This window comes from Lepisosteus platostomus, chromosome 28, assembly GCF_059453375.1.
Source record: "Lepisosteus platostomus isolate fLepPlt1 chromosome 28, fLepPlt1.hap1, whole genome shotgun sequence".
Classification (NCBI taxonomy): domain Eukaryota; kingdom Metazoa; phylum Chordata; class Actinopteri; order Semionotiformes; family Lepisosteidae; genus Lepisosteus; species Lepisosteus platostomus.
In genome coordinates this window covers 7,833,588-7,854,414 of record NC_142638.1, presented here as the reverse complement: position 1 = coordinate 7,854,414, position 20,827 = coordinate 7,833,588, and the positions used below count along the sequence as shown (strand labels likewise).

General features: G+C 44.7%; 1 protein-coding gene across 4 annotated transcripts; it reads left to right on the top strand.

Annotated features, from left to right (window-relative positions):
- Positions 1–851: 851 nt before the first annotated feature.
- Positions 852–20,817, top strand: plekhm1 (pleckstrin homology and RUN domain containing M1). Of its 4 annotated transcripts, none has more exons than XR_015930918.1 (13): positions 852–1,196; positions 5,955–6,042; positions 7,569–7,816; positions 8,347–8,988; positions 9,552–9,999; positions 10,770–10,938; positions 12,558–13,481; positions 13,904–14,049; positions 14,205–14,398; positions 14,597–14,660; positions 15,322–15,479; positions 16,182–16,395; positions 16,448–20,817. XR_015930918.1 is itself a non-coding variant. In XM_088622630.1 (13 exons), exons 3-13 carry the CDS (start codon positions 5,989–5,991, stop codon positions 16,288–16,290), a joined length of 3,156 nt encoding a protein of 1,051 aa, XP_088478756.1. In that variant the 5' UTR covers positions 852–1,196; positions 3,951–4,147; positions 5,955–5,988; the 3' UTR covers positions 16,291–20,817. The 4 variants fall into 4 exon arrangements, 3 of the variants coding, with proteins under 3 accessions (XP_088478756.1, XP_088478755.1, XP_088478757.1); XM_088622630.1 differs by adding an exon at positions 3,951–4,147 and having other exon boundaries at positions 16,182–20,817; XM_088622629.1 differs by having other exon boundaries at positions 16,182–20,817.
- The last annotated feature ends 10 nt before the right edge of the window (positions 20,818–20,827 follow it).

The following is a 20,827-nucleotide window of genomic DNA, read 5'->3' as shown; positions in this document are numbered from 1 at the left end:
GATGCCGTCGTGGCATGGCCAACGAGTCCAATCAGTGTTGCCAAAGCAAAACAAATACGATTAACATACACATCTACAGACATTTACAATACAGACACATCATGAGCTATTTACATGTGAACGCAGGCTGACGCGTCTCCCCCTCGAAGCTCACACTCGTTCATTTAAAAGGTATGTAAAAGAAAATTAACGATTGAGATGCGTCCCTTTCGCGTAGACATTAAGCAGATAAAACTATTAAGGCAGGGTATGGCTATTAAAATGTGATCAGATTAAGAACAATTAAAAAACCAGCGTGATATACATTAAACTGGCATAACAGCGGAAAACAATATTCCGTGGGTCTGTGGAACACGGGGAATATGGCTGGGAGATCATAGGTTTATTGTATATAATTTTAGCGTTACAGTCACATCTAAGCATCCAAATGTGAAAGACATGTTCTTCTATAATGTACATACCGACAGTCTCACCGTGGGAGAAAATATGTTTTAATTTAAGGAATGTTTCATTATTAGTTCTACAGTACATGTCGGGCATTAGAGAAGTTATGCAGGGATGATTTCAACTCACATTACATTACGACATTACATCTGATCAAAATTTATTGGGGTTTTTTTCTGGTTTGTGATTACAGCAGCAATCTGGTTTTTCCTAAGGGTCTCCAATCCCTGCCATTATTACGGAATCAGATTCAATGCAAGAGATTTTTTTATACCTTTTTTTAAAAAAAAAATTACTAGAGAGGCGAATGCCAATGGTTGGGTTCGTCAGGAGTTAATTTAAGGGAAAAGAAAACAGGGAACTGCTTTTCCCCTCCCAGTCCGTCATCGTCCCGTGATGCACCACGCTAAGCAGCCTGATGAGTTTGTGCAGAAGTTGACGGAAGCGGTCGGCTGCAAGAACACACGGAGGATTAGGAAAGAGAGGCTGTGTGACAATCGGCGTGTTTCATAAGTCAGCGTGTGCTCGTTGACTTCGACACTCCAGCCTTTTCGTTTGGAAACGGCTTCGGAAAGCGCCGATACTCTCGTCGACCACCTTGGCCGCCCTCCGGGAAAGACGGCAGGCGCCTGCCCGCTTTCGGAAAAGCCTGTCCGCCTGCAGATTCGGGCGACCCCGGGGGATGATCTTCGGCCTCTGCGAGGGAGCCGCTACCTGTTGGATTTTAAGGCTTAAAACGGGTTGTGATCACGGTAAGAAACCGGGTGGTTATTTCTGCGACACAGGCCGATGTGTGCGCCGCGCTGCCTCTGTGTTCGGGTCGCGCTGTGTTTCTTATCCAAAAAAAGTTCGGTCCTCCCGGTTTGCTTGGCTACATTTGTGTTGTAAGCGTGTGCTGTCTGAGGCGAAAAAACTACATCTCCGTTTTTTCGTGCCCTTTGACAACAGTGAAATCTTGCTGTGGGCAGCTTTCCGCTCACTTAGCGATTACTGTCGATGTCGAGTGATTCCCAGAAATGCACGAAAAACGCGACTCCCTGGTCGGTTCCGGTTGCTGTCTGCAGGTATTGAGGTGTGAATGCAGTGGACGGACTCGTTTAAGTAGCTCGTACTTTCGGTTCGATTAAACGGGTCCAACCCCCGGTACCGTTCCGTGCTAAGGTTGCGAATTCGTCTTGTGTATTTAATTATTGACGGCGGTTTTCTCCTCAAATTCGTATTATACTCGGATACAATCATGGCTAAAGTACTTTCAGCCTCTTCCTTATCCGTAAAACTACGTGCAAGTGTGCTATTTCAGTTGTTGGATAGATTTGGTTGTGGCTTTTTATCCCAAAGAACCTTTTTAGCTTGAAAAACTTTGAAAAGAGTAGAGTTTAAGACGGGAGTTGTTAGATGATATCAGTTTCCTCATCTCTTTCAGCGACAGTCTTATCAAACAGCAAAACACTTGTGCCCTTAGCTTCCTTTATGACACAAGACTGTATTTCAGACAGAAACACAGGCTGCAATAGTAAACAGACTTTAAAAGGCATTAGTTCAGAGTATTCTGTGGTCTGACTTCTTACTGCAATGCTAAGAACTGAAAACTTTAAGCATTTTAACTGAAACTGTGGACACACTGAAGAATTTGTTAACCTTTCTAACAAACAAGAAGTACTAAAGGCACGATCAGTCCCTGTTTCAGGCTCTATTATTCCATCTGAATTGTATGTAACTGCGGTATCTGGGGAAATGTTGTCCATATATTGGTTTATTTATTATTTTCAATTAAACAGTTATCCACTGTACTTTTGGAGTTTTAGAAAGTGTTAGCAGGAAATGCTTGCTTTCAGTCAGTGAAAGAGGGCATTGTCCTCACTCGTGCTGCTGGGTCAGGCACGTCTTTCATCGTGTGTTATGTTTGTGAATTTTCTGGGTTTCACATTCTTCCCTGGGAATCTCCCACTCTCCCTTCATAACGCTCTTGGAATGGGAGCTGTAGGCTGAACTGGGCCCTTTCCTACAGATGGAATACAGACCAGTGAGCTGCAGTTCAAACACTTTGAAGCATCCAGCACGTACAGTAATGGTTCCAATAATAGTCGTTAGACTCTTTTCTCAGTAAACCACATGACTGGTAAATCAAGCTGTGTCAGCTGCAAGGCTTAAACCCAAACAAGGCTCCACAGCCGAAACGTTGTTTTCTTTCTTCTCTTTTCAGCATGAAATAAACCTGTTACTTGTTCCTAGGATGCATGAGTTACTCCTCCACTCAAGAGACCTTGAAGAAACGTAGGCCAACTGGGAATGCACAAAGCAGTCAAACAGTTCCTGAAGGCTTAATTGTCAACTCTTGACAGGCAGTTGATGCTAAGATCCATAAGATTGGCTTGGTGGCACAGTGATTAGCATTGCTGCCCTGGTTCAATTCCAGACCTGGGGTGCTATCTGCACGGAGTTTGTATGTTCTCCTTGTGTTTGCATGGGTTTTCCTTCAGGAGTTCCTGTTTCTTTCCCACGGGCTGAAGATGTACAGGCAGGTCCGTCGACTTGTGGGGAAAATTGGGCCTGGTCTGAGTTTTGCGTCTGTGTTTGTGTGCCTGCCTTGCGATTCGACTGACAACTCTTCCAGGGTGTGCTCCAACTTGTGCCCATTGCTTGTCGGAGTAGGCTCCAGTTCCCCCACAGCCCTCTCTCAGATAAAGAGGTTAGAAGATGGGTGGGTCTATAAGATTGGGCACAGAAGCAGTGCTTCTATATATCATGGAGTTCTAAGTTACTCTGCTGCTGTGACATGCGACTTACAAGGTCAAACAAAGGTGAATAAGAACTCTTCTGTGTTCTTAGAATCAGAGCTTTTTTGGGCTCAAAAGTCACATTTTGGGGGAGGCTTTGTTTCTGAAGAACAATAGTTTTAAAAAGTCGTGCAGGAAGGAAAGGTGGAATGGAACCTTTCCATGAAGTCAGAGGCTAACTTGCTCAACACAGTACTTTAAATATGTAAAAATGTGTTATCTTCACCCCTCCTCAACCAGATTCTTCAAGGTTCATTCTCAAATTTGAGGTTTTGTTTTGCTGACACGGTGTGAAGGCAGACGCTTTAAATAAGCTTCCCTTTTACCTTGAAGCTGTATTTAATTTGACCAATGTGGCTTCATAAGTCAGCATGTTTGCCTGAAGAAAAGCAAGCTTCAGAACTAACCTTTAGCATCCTAGCTGTAGGAAACAGGTTGCATTTCCATGCATGTGATTTGCACACTGCATGGTGTTTACTTCTACAGCTAACTCCAGTAAACTTTGGTTCAGATAAATAAAACCCATGATGGTAGGACAGCAAATGCTTTGTAATTATTCAAGGCTAAAGGTCATGACTGCAAACTGATGTGTGTTGTTCAAGAAGGAGGGCTTTCCTACAGCTAACAAGTGGTACAGCGCGTGTCGGTGAAAATGTTCTGTGGCATAAGAGGTTAGGATTTTGCAGTGTGTGGATCTTTTTAATGTTTGACAATCATTTTTATTTTTAGCCCACCCCTTTAGCAATTTGGAGTCATCTCGGCTGTAATCTTCCAAAACACACTCCAAATGAGGAAATACTGATGGAATCCCCACTCAGCCTGCCACCCACCTTTGGGTCTTGAGTCTTCGTACATTTCAAGCTACGCAGCCCTGGGGTAGGAGGTGCTTCATACGCTGGCGACACCACTAGCCTGTAGGGACCCTGGTAGGTCACAGGCCATGTTCTGCAGGGAGAACTCTTATTTGGCTCTACGTACAGTATGTACAGTATAATGTGCTGTGCACTTTTGGATCCCTTCACAGCAAATTTTAGAATTCAACAGTGTGCTCCACATGCTTTTGCCTGGAATGAAACATTGTGAAAGAGCATTGCATAGGTAAGGTTGGAGAGCAAACATCCTTTGCCACTCAAGCTCTCTTCTGCAGTTAACTGTTTTTTGTTGTTGTCTGAGCTCACTTCACTTGTTTGCTGACAAGTTCTGAGAACATTGCATGTAAATTTTCACACCCCCCCTTCAGATGTGCCTGCAAGCAAGTGGTAAAGATGGCAGAAGCAGATAAATTCACTGTGGCAAAGACTGAGAAAAGGAAGCATGATTCTTCAGATCTTTAATCTGTATGAGTTTTGTGGAACAAATACATTGCTTTGAATACGAATATTTCTGTAGTACAGGGCAGACGCTGGTTATATACAGTGTGATACAATGTGAGCAACAAGTTGAACCATACTTCATTAACAAGAGTGAGCACTGGGCACTTCTGCTTTGGTGAGGGCAATATTTTAAACCTTCATTTGTTTGCAGAGGGGGAGCATACTGAAAATATGCAAATGCACTTAGTTCCATGAATTCTTCTGCTCCACGTCCAGATAAGCTCCAGGCTGCTGCTGAAAGTGCAGCTGTTTATGCCTTGCTCCAGCATAAGAACAAATTGAATGCTATCCATATACATCCGTCCATGTTCTAAGTCCCAACTGCTAAAGGGGTGCAGAGGGGCGGGAGCCTATCATAGCAAGCAGTGGGCGCAAAGCAGGATACACCCTGGATGAGAGGCCAGTCTGTCGCAGGACAGACTGACTGAGGCCGATGAACTTGCTACTGTATCTGGTAGACTGAAGCATGGCATGTGGGAGAAAGCCCACGCGAGCACAGAGAGACCGTTGCAGTCTGGAATTGCAGACCATGCAGTCTGGAATTGAACCCGGGGTCCCAGCACTGCGAGACGGTAATACTGACCGGTGCACCACGGCCCAGATACAGGTAAGTTAATTGGCTTTGGTACCTGTGTGCGCCCTGCGATGGATTCGCACCTATGGCTTACTGGGATAGGATGCAGCTCCTCTGCGACCCTGTATTGGATAAAGAGAACGAATGGATGTATTTAATAATTAAACAAAATAATAAAGCTTCGCGTCATTGGAGATGCACTCCGGGCAGCTTGCAGCCGACGACAGCCAGCTGCTCAAAGTCTGGTCTTCCACCCTCCATCTCAACAGCCTGCAGGAGTCGGAAGCTTTGGAAATGGTGCCTTAATCATGCTCGTGCAGCACATCTTGACCCTCTTCATTTTCGTTTTTATACACGAGCCGAAAGTGAACTGTACAGAATGAGGAAGTGCACAAGACTGCAGAATTCTCACCCAACTAAACGAGCTGATGCACTGATAACACCACTGAAAGTCTCTTTGACAGCTGTATGATCTTTATTTCTGCTCGGTGGTTTGTGGCGTAGGGGAATCTTCTGTTTTGTACTTGCTGGAGGGAAATCCTGGAAGGAATCGTGCTGATTTAAAGTTCATTTTAATTTAATGCTTCAGTCTGCTTGCCAGTCACGAAGTGTAAACCCAGTGTTTAATGGTGGGTGTTTAATAAGAGTTTCTTTCAATAGAAACCTGTTAGCTAGTATTGGACTTGCAACTGGAAATGGGCTTTTAAATGGAAGTTATGATTTTAATCAAGGCTTGAGGTGGGACTGAGTTTTAGATAACCCATAAGTCTGGGCTTTCTTTTATAGTGACATGTGAGTGAAGAGAACTTGGGGAGGAGCGATGATTTCTACTCACACACCGGAAAGTGGCCCTGAGCCTAAAGAAGTCAAACAGGTAAGCTTTGATACCGGTAATCCTTGTGCGCCACTGTCGAAAGGGTTTAATAACCATGAGCAAACGGGTTTGAGACGCAGCTGTAAAAACTGTACTAAGGAGGAAATACAGGAGAAAAAATATGCTGCTGCAGTTTTTTTCCTTCTTTTGCTCAATCATTCTTCACTTCAAAAAAAAAAAGAATCTGTTGTATCTGTTAGACACTAGAACTTGCAACAAGTTAGTAACATTTAGCTATGTATCCCAGACCAGGAAGAGACATGTCTGGAGACCTTTAAGTGCTGTGCATAAGTGGTTTTGTCACCAAAATATATTAAGTACAGGAGCAGAGAAACCAGGCACTTGAATTTAACAGGCGAGCATACCGGAAGTTCAGAAAATGAAAAACCAGTTTATTAAAATCTTGGTTTCAAGAGTGCTTTCAGTATTTACTCTGGGGTTCAAAAATCCTTGCTATTCTAAGGTGTAAGAGCACAAAAGAGACTGGTTTCTTTTTGATCTGCTGAATATTACCTGTACACATTAGACAATCAGGTGATTTAGTTTCAGGCTTGCAGGAGCAAGGACTGAATGCCATTTCAGATTTTAGAGAAGTTCTATATATGGGTTTGTGTAGGGACGTCTGTACACGTAGGAAAGTTTCAGTGAGCAGCAGGCACACTGTCATGTGTTCACTTCCTACTTGCTTTGGGAACTGAGAACAGTTGTATTCTTGTTGATTTGTAAAATATCCTTCTTTTACAAGCTAAAATAAAGATTTACTAAGAAGAGGATTCCACAACACATAATTAACACTTTTAAAGGTACTATCATCAGATTTGTAGCCATAACCTACATTTGAAAATAATGCAAATCCTGCCACTGTAGAGTAAAAAACAAATATCAGCTAGAATATCTGTCCAAGGATACAAACATCTTCATTTAAGATGTTTTTATTTGGCTTTTGGGGGGCATTATTGTCACTGATTGTTTCTAATCTGTTACAAGATGAAGTAACATCTGTATAAAAGGAGCTGAGGTGTAGCTTTTGGTCCCATCAGTAGAGAACTGGCAAGATGGATCAGAGGTGGCAGAATGAAATCTCTCTTGGTTAGCACCTGGGTCTAGTGGAACATAACTTGTACTCTAAAGCAGAATGAAGCTGCGGTATTTGTTACCAGCTAATTTGCTGTGATGAAGTCCCACAGTGACCGTTGTTATGGCTGTGTGGTACCCCAGTGGCGCATGGCTAAAATACCTTAAGGAATGGAGTCCCACAGGTTTTATGACATCAATGTCATGTGTAAAATGTAGAGCTTTGCAACCTGTGCAGGCTGTTGTACTGCTGCCTGGCATCTTCCTGCAGTACATTTTTTTTAGATTAGTGTGAAGTAAAAATAGCGATTCTTTTGGCCCAGTGAGAGATCCACCCCCGTAGCACAGGAGGTATTCACCCGGAGAGGAACAACAGACCCGGGTCGTTGTGGAATAACTCGTTCCCGGCAGCAGTGTGTTTCACAACCCGGCCTTCTTCTTCTGGGCTGCAGGGGCTCAAGACCACGCTGGCCTTGTCGCTCAAGGAGCTGCAGAAGCGCTACGTGAACTCCGACGCCGCCGTCACCAGCGACGACGGGGACGCCAACGTCCTGTGCAGCGCGCTGGAGGCCGTGTTCATCCACGGCATCAAGACCCGGCACATCAGGACCGAAGCCGGGGGCAGGGGGAAGAAAGCAGGTTCGCGGGCTCCTCTGCCACAGCCCGTGTTCTGGACTCTGCTGAAGGCCATCACGCACCGGTGCGTAGCTCATCCCCCTCCAGTTTCATACTGGAACCAGGCATGAGGGATGAGTGGATTTAAACCCCTCCCCGATTTTCTGATGATCAGTGGTTTTTGCCAGCCAGAACGTGCATTACACTCTGGGTTGGAGTAGCCTAGCTTCCCTTATAAAGTTACACGGCAGTCGTCCTTGGCCACGGCAGGTTTTTAATTATGAGATTAGGCTGCTAATTGCCACACATGTCTTTGTCCTCTCTGATAAACTGGTTTGTGTCAGGCATTTGTGCACAGAGGCTGGGAAGAACAGATCCAGCAGAAATGTAATTTAAAGCGGATGAATGCATCATGATTTATTTTGGTCCTAAAACCCAGCTGCAGCGCAGGCCACTCCTGTGATGAATAACTGCAGCGGTAGCTTAAGTCAGTGGACTGGTAGGTTTCCATCGGAAAAGGTTACTTATTTTCCGTCATGAATGTCATAGCTAAAATATCCATTATGTTAGTCATGTGCATATCACATTGTTCTTTTTTGTTCCACTGTTCCTCAGAGATGTGACCACAGAACTGGAACATCTGAACTTCATCAACACGGATGTCGGCCGCTGTCGGGCCTGGGTTCGACTGGCACTCAATGATGGCCTGATGGAGTGCTACCTCGTATCCCTGCTCCGCGAAAGGTCCAAGCTCTGCGAGTACTACCAGCCCGCGGCTCTACTGCTTGACACGGAGGACCGCGAAGTTCTGCTGACGTACCTGCAGGGCCTGACCTCGCTGTCCTTCCAGCTCTCCTACAAGTCTGCCATGCTGAACGAGTGGACTGTCACTCCTCTAGTGATGGCCGGGCTTGTGCCCAGTTCTGACTCCTTCGACCTCCTCACTTCTTCCAATGGCGACGCTAAGTGTAAGGAGTCCTGGGATTCTGTGTCCCAGTCTTCTGGTTCCGATATCATCGAAGTCCATCACAACTCGGGGCAAGGCTTGTCTCAGGGTAGGAACTCTGGGAAGACCAAGCTCACCTCTTCCAACTTGAGCCTGGACACCACCGGCTCCTCCCAGCTGTCTTCCAGCCAGAGCTCGGACAGCCTCCCCCAGGTTAACGGGCACAAGAGTCCAGATACTGCTCTCGAGGAGCAGTGGTCACGTGCCTTTGATGTCATCTCCGATGAGGATCCTGGGAAACCTGTAAAAGAGTGAGTAGGGCGTAAGAAGTCTGGAATCAGGAGTGTTGTCATCTGAAGGATTCTCTCTTCCACCTCTTGTGAAACACCACCCAGGGTTCTCTTTTAATTTTGGAATGAGAAAACTGCAATTTTCACTCAATTTTTGTCTAAGGTTTTGCAAGATGCTCCAAACGTGTGACACAAAAATATTAACCCTGTGTCATTAACAGCTACATTCATTGTGCATTTTTTATTGCAAACTTAATATCAGTATCTTATAAAGATCATCGAGAACAAAGTTTGTTGACTTCTTAGAACATTAAATGGTAACCTGTAAAGTCATCTTGGTAAAGCATTGTAGCTCTGCTCCACCGAGAGGGAGAATTGCACACCGCGTTGATTTCACGAAGGGTGAGGTCACCTCTGTAACGTGTTCAGTGTCGCCGAGTCCTGTTATATTGGCATTGTCTGAAAGACTAACATAAAGCGAGCGTGAAGCACGTGTTTGTTCTTTACCTTTCTTCATATGACCTATGATAGCATTTCTCACCAGCTACTGCATTCACGTCGCTTCTTTAATGTCTCCTCCCAAGGATAATTGTGGATTTCAGCGAAGGTGCCAGTTCCACGCCGGACCCCACGAGGGAAGACTCCTATGCTTCGAGTCAGCCGCCAGATCATTCCCTCTCGGAGACGGCGGAATCTAGCGGCACGGACAGCGAGGCGGTCTCTCCGGTCTCTCCCGCAGCCCCGCCCGTGGAGGCGGAGCCGACTGTGGCCCCGCCTCCGGAGCCCCGCCCTGAAAACACGGGCAGAGGAGCGCCCGGCCCGACGCAGCCGCCTGCCTCTGCCCGCTCTCCGGAGTTTCCTGTCCTGAAGCAGGAGAAGAAAAGGAGGCTGAAACTGAAAACCCCTCTTCCCGAACCCCATGCCTGTGTGAGTGAAGAGCGAAGACCAGAGGCCACACCACGAACCCCAGAGAGCAGCCCCAGCAGGAAAGAGTCTGTTGATTGCCTGTATTCTCCCACCACAGGGCTTCCAGTGAGTTGTTCTTTTATTCTGATCTTTATAGCAGTGTCATCATTTTGTTTAACCTGACGGCCTGCATTTAAATTATTTGATCTATGTGAAGCTCATCCACATTTATAGCTTAAAGCCACGTTATTTCTAAGGCTTAAAAGCCACCATGGAATGAATTCCATTAAAGGTTAAGGCCTTTCTGTTCTGTATTGGAATTTAAATGGAAAATAAAAAAAGCTGAAGGTTTTTAAAGGCCGCGTCTCATTCCACCAGGAATTACCAGGTCGGAACGAATTCCCATTTTTAAGCCGGCAGGACTAAACTTGAACCGAAATTGCTATTACTAGAATCCTGCCTCATTCAAAAAAAAAAAAAAAACCTGAAAATGCATACCTGCGCCCTTTCAGTTTCCCTCTGATTTTGTCATTTCTGAACGTGCGTGTCTTTGCAAGATCACGTGATCTGCAAGTTAAGCAACGAGGAAGACAGGGCTTCAAAACAACAATATTAAAAGACGAGCAATATATCTGGCTTTATAGAAATCAAATCGTTCATGTACTTAGGTTAAGGCCACCTTAGATGTGTCCTTTGCACAACGGGAGACACGTTTGTGTTCTCTCCCTTGTGACCCTCCTTTGGTGCGGTTGGGATCATTAAAATACTGTGCTTTTATTACCGAGGATCACTCCAGGGCTGGCTGCTTTTCCAGTGGGCCTCCCCTGCACATGCTTGTTTATCTCTTTGAATGTTATTTTGCTCGAGCACGCTTAAGACGACTTCCTTCGTTTCAGAAATACCCTAGCTGGATCTCCGAGGACGATTTTTACAAACCGTGCCCGGAGGAGACCCCCAAGACAAAGGACGTCCTCGGTTTCATCGACAGCCATGAGAACGGGGGGGGCTCGGTCGGCGCAGAGCCGGAATGGGCGCCCCCCAGCGTGGTTCACCGAAAAGGCACGGGTGAGCTGTGTTCGCCGAACAGTTTAAAAAAGAGTGTGGGTTTGCTTTGCTTGGAGAAACCACATTCACATCGGAGATTGGCATTCACAACTTGGGATGCTGATTTTTACAAACTGTGAGCGTGTTTGTAAGGATTCCCCTGCTCCCTCAGGTTTTAATACCCTGTGGAAGTAGTTTTCAGGGGAAACTAGAGAAAACTGTTGCTGTCATCTGGAGTTGTTGAGGATGTACAGACCAGGGAGGTGGTCCTCAGAGACTGGAGTCATTCTAATGCTTTCAGATCTGCACCAACTCTAGTTTGTATACCATGCCAGAACGGTCATTTCTAAGAATGTACAGTGGTGGCAATCTATTCTGTTTTTTCTTGTGTTGCTTATGTTAATATGCTTATTGGTATCCATGTGTGTGAAGTTCCACTGCCTCATCCTGACTCAAGGGACGTTCGCAGGCTGACGTGAGGAACTAAGATTTCCTTGGCTGGCTCCGTTATGCTCCGTTCAGAGAAACTGGACCTTTTGAATGTGTTTTTTTTTTTACCAAAACTGTGAGATCTGGTCAAGTGAGCCTGGTCAAGTTTCACCAAGCAGAGAGGGCATGTGATGTTTGCACCACTGCGCCGTCACTGAGGAGCACCTCTGTGGTCCTGCTGGTCGTCATCTTGTTTTCACTTCCATCTGCTATTTTTGTTCTCAAGGGCGGGCAGCCTTATCGTAGAGCGTTTTCCTCCTAAATACCACATTCTTTCGTCACAAGACCCAGCTTAAAACTGGCCGCTGGGGCTCAGTGTGTCCTGTACGTATTGTGGCACTGGTTGCAGTTGTGAGCCCGTGGGTGTGGGGGGGGGGGGGGTACGGCCCTCAGTCTCTGTCAGCCAGAGGAACAGTTTCACACAGAGCAGGGCAGGGAGCCTCCTCACCCTTCCCAGTTTTGGTTTGATATGATTTGATCTGTTTTTGCAAAGTCTTCTTATTTCTTGCTGCGGTCCACCGTGTGCTGAAACTCTCGGCTAGGGCTTGCATGCTTGTCAGCATGACTTCCCTGGGTTATCGGTTCCCCTTTATGGCTTGCGGCAGTCCTGAGTCAATGAAACGGCAAAACAGTTCACTGGTTACTGAGGCTTAATTAAGAGTGGTATATTGACACAGCCACCTGACTTTATTCTTATTTCTGTGTGTGTATATTGCTATATCTATCCTTGTAATGGACAGATAATTAAACTTCTATCACGCTTCTGTGGACTCAAAGAGCTTTACAGGTAATGGGGGACTCCCCTCCCCCACCTGGATGATGCGATGGCAGCCAAAGTGTGCCAGTACACTCTCAGTGGGGAGGAGAGCAGAGCGATGAAGCCCGTTCGTAGAGGGATTATTCATAGTTAGTTCGTCGATGGGATTATTGGGAGGCCATGATATGCATTTACGGTGAAGCATATGCTGTAAGATATTACAAGATACCGTCTCCGAGACAAAACTCACTTCGTGGTGTGACAAAGTGACTGGCGATAAACCTTTCTGCTGCAAAGTAAATTTCAGGAAAGCAGACGTCAACGGAGTTAAGATAAGTGGTACTTCCTCAAGGGTGTATGTTTCTGACATTCGCCTCGTTCTCCCCCCCCCCAGGCTTGACGAACCTGTTCCGCGGGCTCCTGAAGCTGGGGAACCTGGAGAGGCGGCGAGGGCCCGTGGGGATGTGGCGGGAGTACTACTGCGAGCTGTCCCCGTACGAGTTCCGCCTCTACCCCGACGAGGAGGAGCGCTCGTGCTGCGAGAACTGCTCCCTGCTGCGCTGCGAGTCGGTCCGGGCGCCCTCCAGCGACGGGCGCTTCGAGCTGCACTTCACCGGCAAGAGGCTGTACTTGAGGGCCCCGTCCCAGGGCGAGGCGGAGGACTGGGTGGACATGGTGTGGGAGGCGGTGAACAAGTGCCGCCCAGCCCAGCCGGATGACCAGTGGGAGATCCTGCCCGATCCCGTCGGCAGGGGGGAAGTGGGGTCGGGACCTCCTTCCTCTGCCTCCTCCCCTCCGGCGGAGCAGCCCGGCCAGGGGGGAAGTCCTCCGCCCGTTTTGAGCTGGGCCCGGCACACCGAACCCGAGCAGGATGCCATTAAAGAGACCGTCCTGTACCTCCTCGCAGACAAGACCTGGGCGCCTTACGTCTTTTCGCTCTCCCTGGAGGCCCTCAAGTGCTTCCGGGTTCAAGATCAGAAGAAGATCCCGCACAGCACGCAGCAGATCGAGTCTATCCGGGACGTGGTGCCAGACACCACCCTGGGGAGCCCGGCCTTCTTCAAAGTCCTGACGACGAAGGCCACCCTCAAGCTTCGGGCCGAGAACGAGGAGGAGGCCAGGTCGTGGCGGGAGCTCATCCGCGGGGCCTTGAACTGTTACCTGGAGACCTCCGAGGTCATGGCTGCAGGGGACAGCGCGGGGAGTACCATCCATAGACTGGTCCAGCACAGCCTCAAAGGGAACGGTGTTTTACTGCCTTATCTCTGCACTGTCCCTACGGAGAAAGGACTGGACGTGCAGAACTTCAGATGTGCGGGTTAGTTGGAAACATCCTGATATTGTGTCACACGTGCTGGGGCAATCTGTAAAAGAGCTACAGTGGGGGAGGACAGTCTTTTGACTTCTGTCTCGCTGTTCGCTAGATGAGCCATTAACCACTTGTCTATTTCCGTAGTTACTTTTTAAGCGTCCTGTAGCACCACCTAGTGGTGAACATTGTAAAGCTTTAAATTAATCATGCATTTCAGAAAAGATAACCACAAGATCATACTTCTTTGTATTGTTTTTTTTGTGTAGCATGTTTGATTAGGGCTGCTTCTTAGGTCCATGTAAAGAATAAGTACAGTTAAGTTGGCTGTGCTGTGTTTAGACAGTATAAAGCAGTCACTTTGCTCGTAGCATTATTTGAAGTTGCAATGCATGTGCTTTAAGTTTTTGTTTTCATGCTGGTTTGTTAAGGGTGCTCCAGACAGATCGGCTTCTCCTTCGGAAGACCGAGGTTGTGTGAATACTCTGGAATGTATTACTGTGATGGATGCCACCGGGGAGATGTCTCGGTCATCCCTTCCCGAATCATTCACAACTGGGATCTGTCATTAAGAGAAGTGAGCTTGATTTTCTTTTTCATCCTTCCTCTGTTGCTCAGAGCCGTCTTAAATATCCTTAATTATCTGAAGTTAAATCACGTTTTGTATTTGCGGTCTGTCCGCAAATGAGGTTGACGTGAAGTTTATTTGTCCCAAAACCTCTATTTGAACAGGTCTCCCGAAAGGCGCTGAGGTTTCTCAGTCAGATTGCCCACGAGCCCCTGATAGACGTGGAGTTGCTCAATCCCAGTCTGTATGACCACGTGGAGCAGTTGAAACAGACGCTCAGCAGCCGGCAGAAGCTGAGGCTGCTGGGAGAGTACCTGATCACGTGTCGCAGTGGAGGAATGAAGAAGATGCAAGCTCAGTAAGTGCCAGTGCTTCTCCGCAGCTTTTTAGTCAGTCTAGGCTTTGAATAAACACCCGCGCTTTAGAAAATATTGGGTATTTCTGTATAGAAGTTCTCAGGTTGACCCTACGTAATCGGTATAGTGACAATGATGTCTCGCATTCCTTTTTATGTCTGGCTTAGACATACGAACAAGCTCTTTCTTAATCTTTTCAGACTCGATCAAAGAAATTACATTCTGGAGTCTGCTCACCTCTACAGCGTTGCAGATTTACAACAGGTAAGGAGGACATGCCGGTAGAACTGTCTTAAACTGTCTTTTCAGACATTTACCCTTTCAAAGTGATGGAATCCTCTCGCTTCAATCCCACGCATTTTTTTGTTACCCCCAAATTTGATTTCTTTCTTACCAGTGTTTTCAGTTACATACCTCCCAGCATCAGAGAGGAGGCTGTGAAACCTTCAGTTATTGTAGTGTGGATCAGCGGTGTGTAGTGAAAAGGGATAACCAACAAGCAGTTCGTTCTTATTTGGCTTGTGAACATAGTTATTTGTTTGAGGTTTCTCTTGACCTAATGTATGTCGTCATCCACAATGTAGAGATACTACAGCAGGTTTTTTTAAAGGTATTCATTAGTATTGAAAATTAGCAGATAAGCTGTGGGCTCCCCTCACAGTATTTGGAGACTACTGTTTTGACAGAGGAAAAATATTTAAAACCCGGTAAGCCATTCAGAAGCCATTTGAATATTGTCCAGTTCTTGCCTGTGAAAATTTGCTGCAGGAATATTGGACATGTCCTGGAAGGTAGTTGTAAAATGCAGAAGATTACAAACCTTGGATCCCTGGTATTGCGTTTTGAACTTTGCTGTGCAGGCTTGTTTCTCTCTTTTGCAGTCCTTCTCTTTGACCATGGCTTCTGTTTCCCTGCCTTGTTGTAGATGGTGGAAGGACAGTATGAAGCTTTCCTGCAGTCGATCATCCAGTTTGCTTCCAACCACGTGTACCACTGTGACCTTTGCACCCAAAGAGGCTTCATCTGCCAGATCTGCAACCATAGCGACATCATATTCCCCTTTGAGTTTGAGTCAACAACTCGGTGAGTGTCCTTGTCTTTAAATGTGGCTGGAGAGTGAAGATGGCTCAGTATGCTGAGGCTTGGTCAGAAGATTGTAATTTACAGTTGTGTGCAAAAGTGTGGTCAAATTGATTAAGTGAATCAGTAAGTGAAAAGAAGTTTGCAGAACCTCTGCGTGGCAAACATCTTTCTGCACATTTCAATGCATAACTTCCATTTATTTCCGTAAAAAAGAAAGTGAATGTGACATGTTCAAAAGTTCGGGCACCCTTCCAGTTGATTCATATAGTTTGACCAGGGGTTCTGCAAATGTGGTACAGTTGTGTGCAACAACTGTTTCCTTTCAAGATGTAGTTCTCTGGGTGGAAGTGAAACCCCCTTTTTTAGCTTGGCTTGTAAGAAGGCTGTGTATTTAAAGCTTTTCTTTACAGTATTTTAGCACAGACTAGCCTGTTTAGTGTAATCTCTTAATGGCATCTAGAACTGAGAAATGCACAGAGATTATATTACTGAAAGATAAGATCACATACGTAGTTATTCTTGCTTTAGTGCAGTCTCATTTAAAAGAAACCTTTGTATTAGACCTGTGGTCTCTCTCTCTTTTTTAAAATCAACCTACTCCTCGTGATGCGTGAGCCGCACTTTAGAAGCCAAGTGGTATCTTCTTGAAAGAGGCTAGCCGCAGCTCGCAAGAGGTTAATCTTATTGGGTTTCTCCCAACAGATGTCAAAAATGCAAGACTGTGTTTCACTCCTCCTGCAAAAAACAGAACCCTGCCTGCCCTCGGTGCCAGCGTTTACAGAAATACCTGGAGAGGGAGCTGCAGGACTGAAAGGCTTCACTCCTATGGGAGAGGCCTTTGGAGGAGCAGCTTGGGACTGCGACAGTGCACATGAAGCACATGCAGTGGTGTAAGATTAACCTTTATGGTGAACAGGTTGATTTAGATCACTTCCTTACATTCACCTGATGGCGCTCTGTTCCAGAAGAGCGCAAGGGGGGGGTCAGGTGAAGGTGATGTTTTGAAGAACCTCCACAGGTGCCAAACAAGGTGGCTTTGAAAAGCATTGATTCGGGGAATCGAGTGAAAAAGCAGCGAGAGACACAAATGCATTAATGAACTCTTCGGATCTCCGTGGCCTTGTAAATCACGCGTTGCTAAAGTGCACGGCCCATTCTCGCTGCTGCAGGTTGTTTCTGAAGCTTCAGATTGAGTGTGTGGAGGAGGGAGGTTTTTGTGAAACCCTCCGAATTGTTAACACTAACAGGTGGAGTTTGGCGGCTGTTACCTGTAGATCCGAAGAATGTTTTCTCCCTGGAAAAGCTCACAGGAAGCCATGAGCTGGAAGAGAGAAGGTCAAGTTGTTCGTCATTAATTTACCTGATCCCTTTTCCCCAAAAACGCATCATGAGCGGAGGGTGGGGGGGGTGGAGGTCTTTTTTTTTTTACGGTAAAGAAATCCAGGCAGTTTGGGCTCTTTCTTTCCATTGGGATCATCAAGAATGAGGACCAGAAAAGCTCTTTCCCATCTTACATCATCTATCCGTCTGGGACCTCATCCTGGTTTGTAGATGGCATTAAGTGAGTTGATGGGTTTCCCACAGAGGTGCCAAGTGCCAACATTAATTGCCCATTCTACAGTTTTTTGTGATGTGCAATTTATTTTTTCATCAAAATTATACCTCTGTCAAACAGCACCTATGCATTTTTTCCATTTAGTAGGTTTATTTTTAAATGCCTGCTTTTTTTTCTCCCTACATGTTTACAGCATAAAGACTCTTTCTGCACTTTATAGATTTCACTTCCTTCTTTTCTTAAAGGCATGGTTAATGCTAAGACATCAGTTACTTTTGTTGCAGTATAATCCCAAATTAAATGAAATATGATCACAGTTCTGAAAATAAGTGATGCAATCACTGTTTTTGGAATCGTGATGTCAAGTCTGCTTCATATGTTTGGAGAAAGAAAATAGATTTTATTGCAATATATATAAAATACAGAGTGAAATTATTTATGCAGATGTTTCACCATACATAATTTTTCAAAAGAAAATTTAGGCACAGGTAAAGTTTACTTTGTGCTTCAGAGTAATTTACTGATATGTTTATGCTTTGGTGAAAATGTGTTTTCTTCTGAACTGGTGCTTTGGTAATGGTCTTCCATTCTCATATTGTAGCTATATTTAAAATCCTAAGGAAATGTTGTTGTTGTTATAAGCCTGTTCCAGAACTATGGAAAGAAAGGATCTAATTCCCATGCACATAGTTCATTTTATTATAAAGATTAAAATAGGGACTTAACGATCCAAGTACATTTTTGTTACCTAGCAATGGTGATAAAATTAGAATAATTATGGGATTTTCCTAGGTTTACATTTGTGGTTATATATGAAGGGAATATACTTCGATAATGTTCAATGATTTATGTGGTAAGAACTTTAAATCAGCATGTCAAAAAACTCCTAAGCTATTCATGTTCTTAAATTAAATTACTATCAATAAATTGTGCCTTCATCTTTTACTTCTGTTTAAATTATGGTGCTTTTTCTAAACTATATTGATTGGGTGGATGTTAAGTTTAATTCAGAATAGGGTTTTGAATTTTCATCTGTCTAATGTGCCAAAAAACTAAATGGGAATTGTATCTATAATTTGGGGGCCTTTGGGTCAAACGTTCATCTTTTGTAAATATATTGGGTATTAAATGTTAAACAAGCTCTTGTAATGCAGCGAAAGCAAGCAGTTCCTGCATCTGGTCGTTTTTCAGCCGTGTTGCTGCTAAAAGGAGTTGTTCATACTGAAAATACAGACATTGCAGTAATTTTTGGGTTTGCAATATTGGTATTTCTTACAGCAGGAGAAATGCAATGTGAAGGGATATCGATGCAGATAATACTGCCACCACCATGCAAGACATGAAGTCTCCTCTAGGTGATATAGATGGGCCATAAGTCAAGATTTTATTACTTTGCATGACTTTGAAAGATTGTAAATACTGTACTGAGTGTTTTTTTGTATTATAAACTAGCCACCACTGTGTCCTTGAGAGGTGTTGACATGCTCTAAGCCCTGAGCTGACCATTTGCTGTTAACCTTCATCCTCACATGGAGGGTGGGCAGCCCTGGGAGACCCGCCAGCTGTACTAACCATGACAGCTATTTCCCGTCGCAGTATCTGTAAGACAAATATTGGAAACATGGTGTTGGGTTACATCAAAGTAAGGCCTCCTAATGACCAGGATGTTAAGTCATGTAATTGGGTATTACTTGAAGTATAAGAGCATTGGCTCTTTTTTACTGTTTTTTATAACAGCTAAGAAAAACGTGATATGTTTTTAACTATTCCCCGCCCCCCTCAACTTGTGCCAGTTGTTGTACTGGTCTTGTGAAAATGAAGGTTAAATTGCCAGCGACAAAAGCTGAACAATTATTACAGATTACAGGCCAGACCAGGCACATTAGTGCAAGCAGATCGTTGTGAGTGTAGCGTATAGAGTTAATTCATCAGTGATGGCCAGCCTGTAAAAAGAAAACTGTAAGGGCATATAACTCGGTGTCCAAGAGCACCTGAGGAACTCCAGTCTGAAGAACAGTACGGGCTGGAGTTTGAGACCCTCTGTTCTGCTGTCCCAAGTAAGAATGGTATCGCAAAATCCAGCCCCTTGTAAATACTGTTAAATGTCTCTGGCGTGGGGAGAGCAGATTGTGATGGTCTAGGATTGTATTTGGATTGGACTGGGACTCTAGACAAAGGTCTTCTTTTCATTTCTGTCCAGCATGGGGCTCAATTGGCTAACTGACATCATCTGTTGGTGTCCCAAGTTACTACCACTCAATAGGAACTTTCTGAGGTCACGGTGTGTAACATTTAGTGGCAGGCCAAGGCCACTGAAAGATTTTGGTTCCTCTGAGTCCTTATGCAGAATATGAATCTGATCTGCATTGCACAGCAGTGCGATCATCTAACAGCCCTTTCCAGGTGCTCTCTCCCTCTGAAGCAGAGCGCTCTAAATACAATAAATCTACTGTGTGAAGTGAGATTTCAAAGATTCATTGCCTTAATTTATTTTTGCCTGTCTAACATGATTTCGGGGTTTTCGTTTCGAGGCACTTTATCAGTTGCTGAAGTTTAAGATGGAAAAATTGAGACGTAGATGTGCAATGTAAGATTATCTCTCGGTGTGTAACCTGTATTCAAACGTGCCCTTTATGGTTTGTTCAAGAAGCGCATTTCTAACTATTAAGTCGTTTTCTAACTTAATGCAGTGTATATTTCCGGTCCACATCCACATATAGGGTGCTCTTTTTGGTTTTATTTTCCTGGGAAACTGCACTTTTAGCACAGCAGATGGCAGCATTCTGTCTGTAATATTAGTCCAGCATTCCTCCAGTCTATGCACACAATGCAGGGCTGTTTCTCAGACCAACCCCTGCTCTTTGAGGTGTCAAGTCCTAATCCTTACAGTATCGGTTGTTCTAATTTACCTGTATGCATTCCGGTCAAGGACTGCATGAGACAGTGATGCTGTTAATTGACGCCTTTTTGTTTCAAAGGGACCAACTATAAATAAAGTGATTGACTCAAGGACTGCTTTAGGGAATTGTACTGACCAATCAGTCTTTCTTTGGGAATAGTTACCTGAAGAGTAAAAAAAGCAAAACATTTTTTATTGGCTCTAATCAAATACAAGTAACTTTCTTTCATGAAAAATTAAGTCAGTCCAAAACTGGAATAACTGACCAATGCAAAGGAAAATCATCACATAAGCTATCTGAGGCTGGGCCTGGTTAGTACTGCGATGGAAATCTCAAAGGAAAACAGGTTGGTGATGGTTCACCTGTAGGTGATGATCTTTCCAATTTCTAAACCCTTCCCTGTGATTGTGACAGGGTGCACTGTTCAGTACGTTCAGTGCCCTGAGTGAAACGGTTTGGGATTCTTTGGGATAGAAAGCACTATACAGATGCAAGCAATTTAAATAATTATAAACCCTTTACATTTTTAATTTCACTGTTTAAAATACAATTGTTTCATGCACTCCTAACATATAATTTGTCTTACTGTAGAATAAGCCTGCCTGGATCAGCATGACTCATGATTTCAGTTAATGAACTAATCTCTCCTTTGCATTTGAATAATTTTCAAACCTGATTAAATGCATTTTGCAGGGGGCTTCTGATCAAGTCTGTTCCATCTCACTGGAATATGTAGCACAGAGGGAAGTGCATTAATGGTTTGAGAAACGGCCCTCACCCGTAATGAGCTACTCTGCACCGTTCTGTGAATGTCATCTGCCTTTTTTTATTATAGTTCAAATTTTGTAAAGAGATTCAAAATATAAATAAACTTTAAAATGTTTATCTGGTGT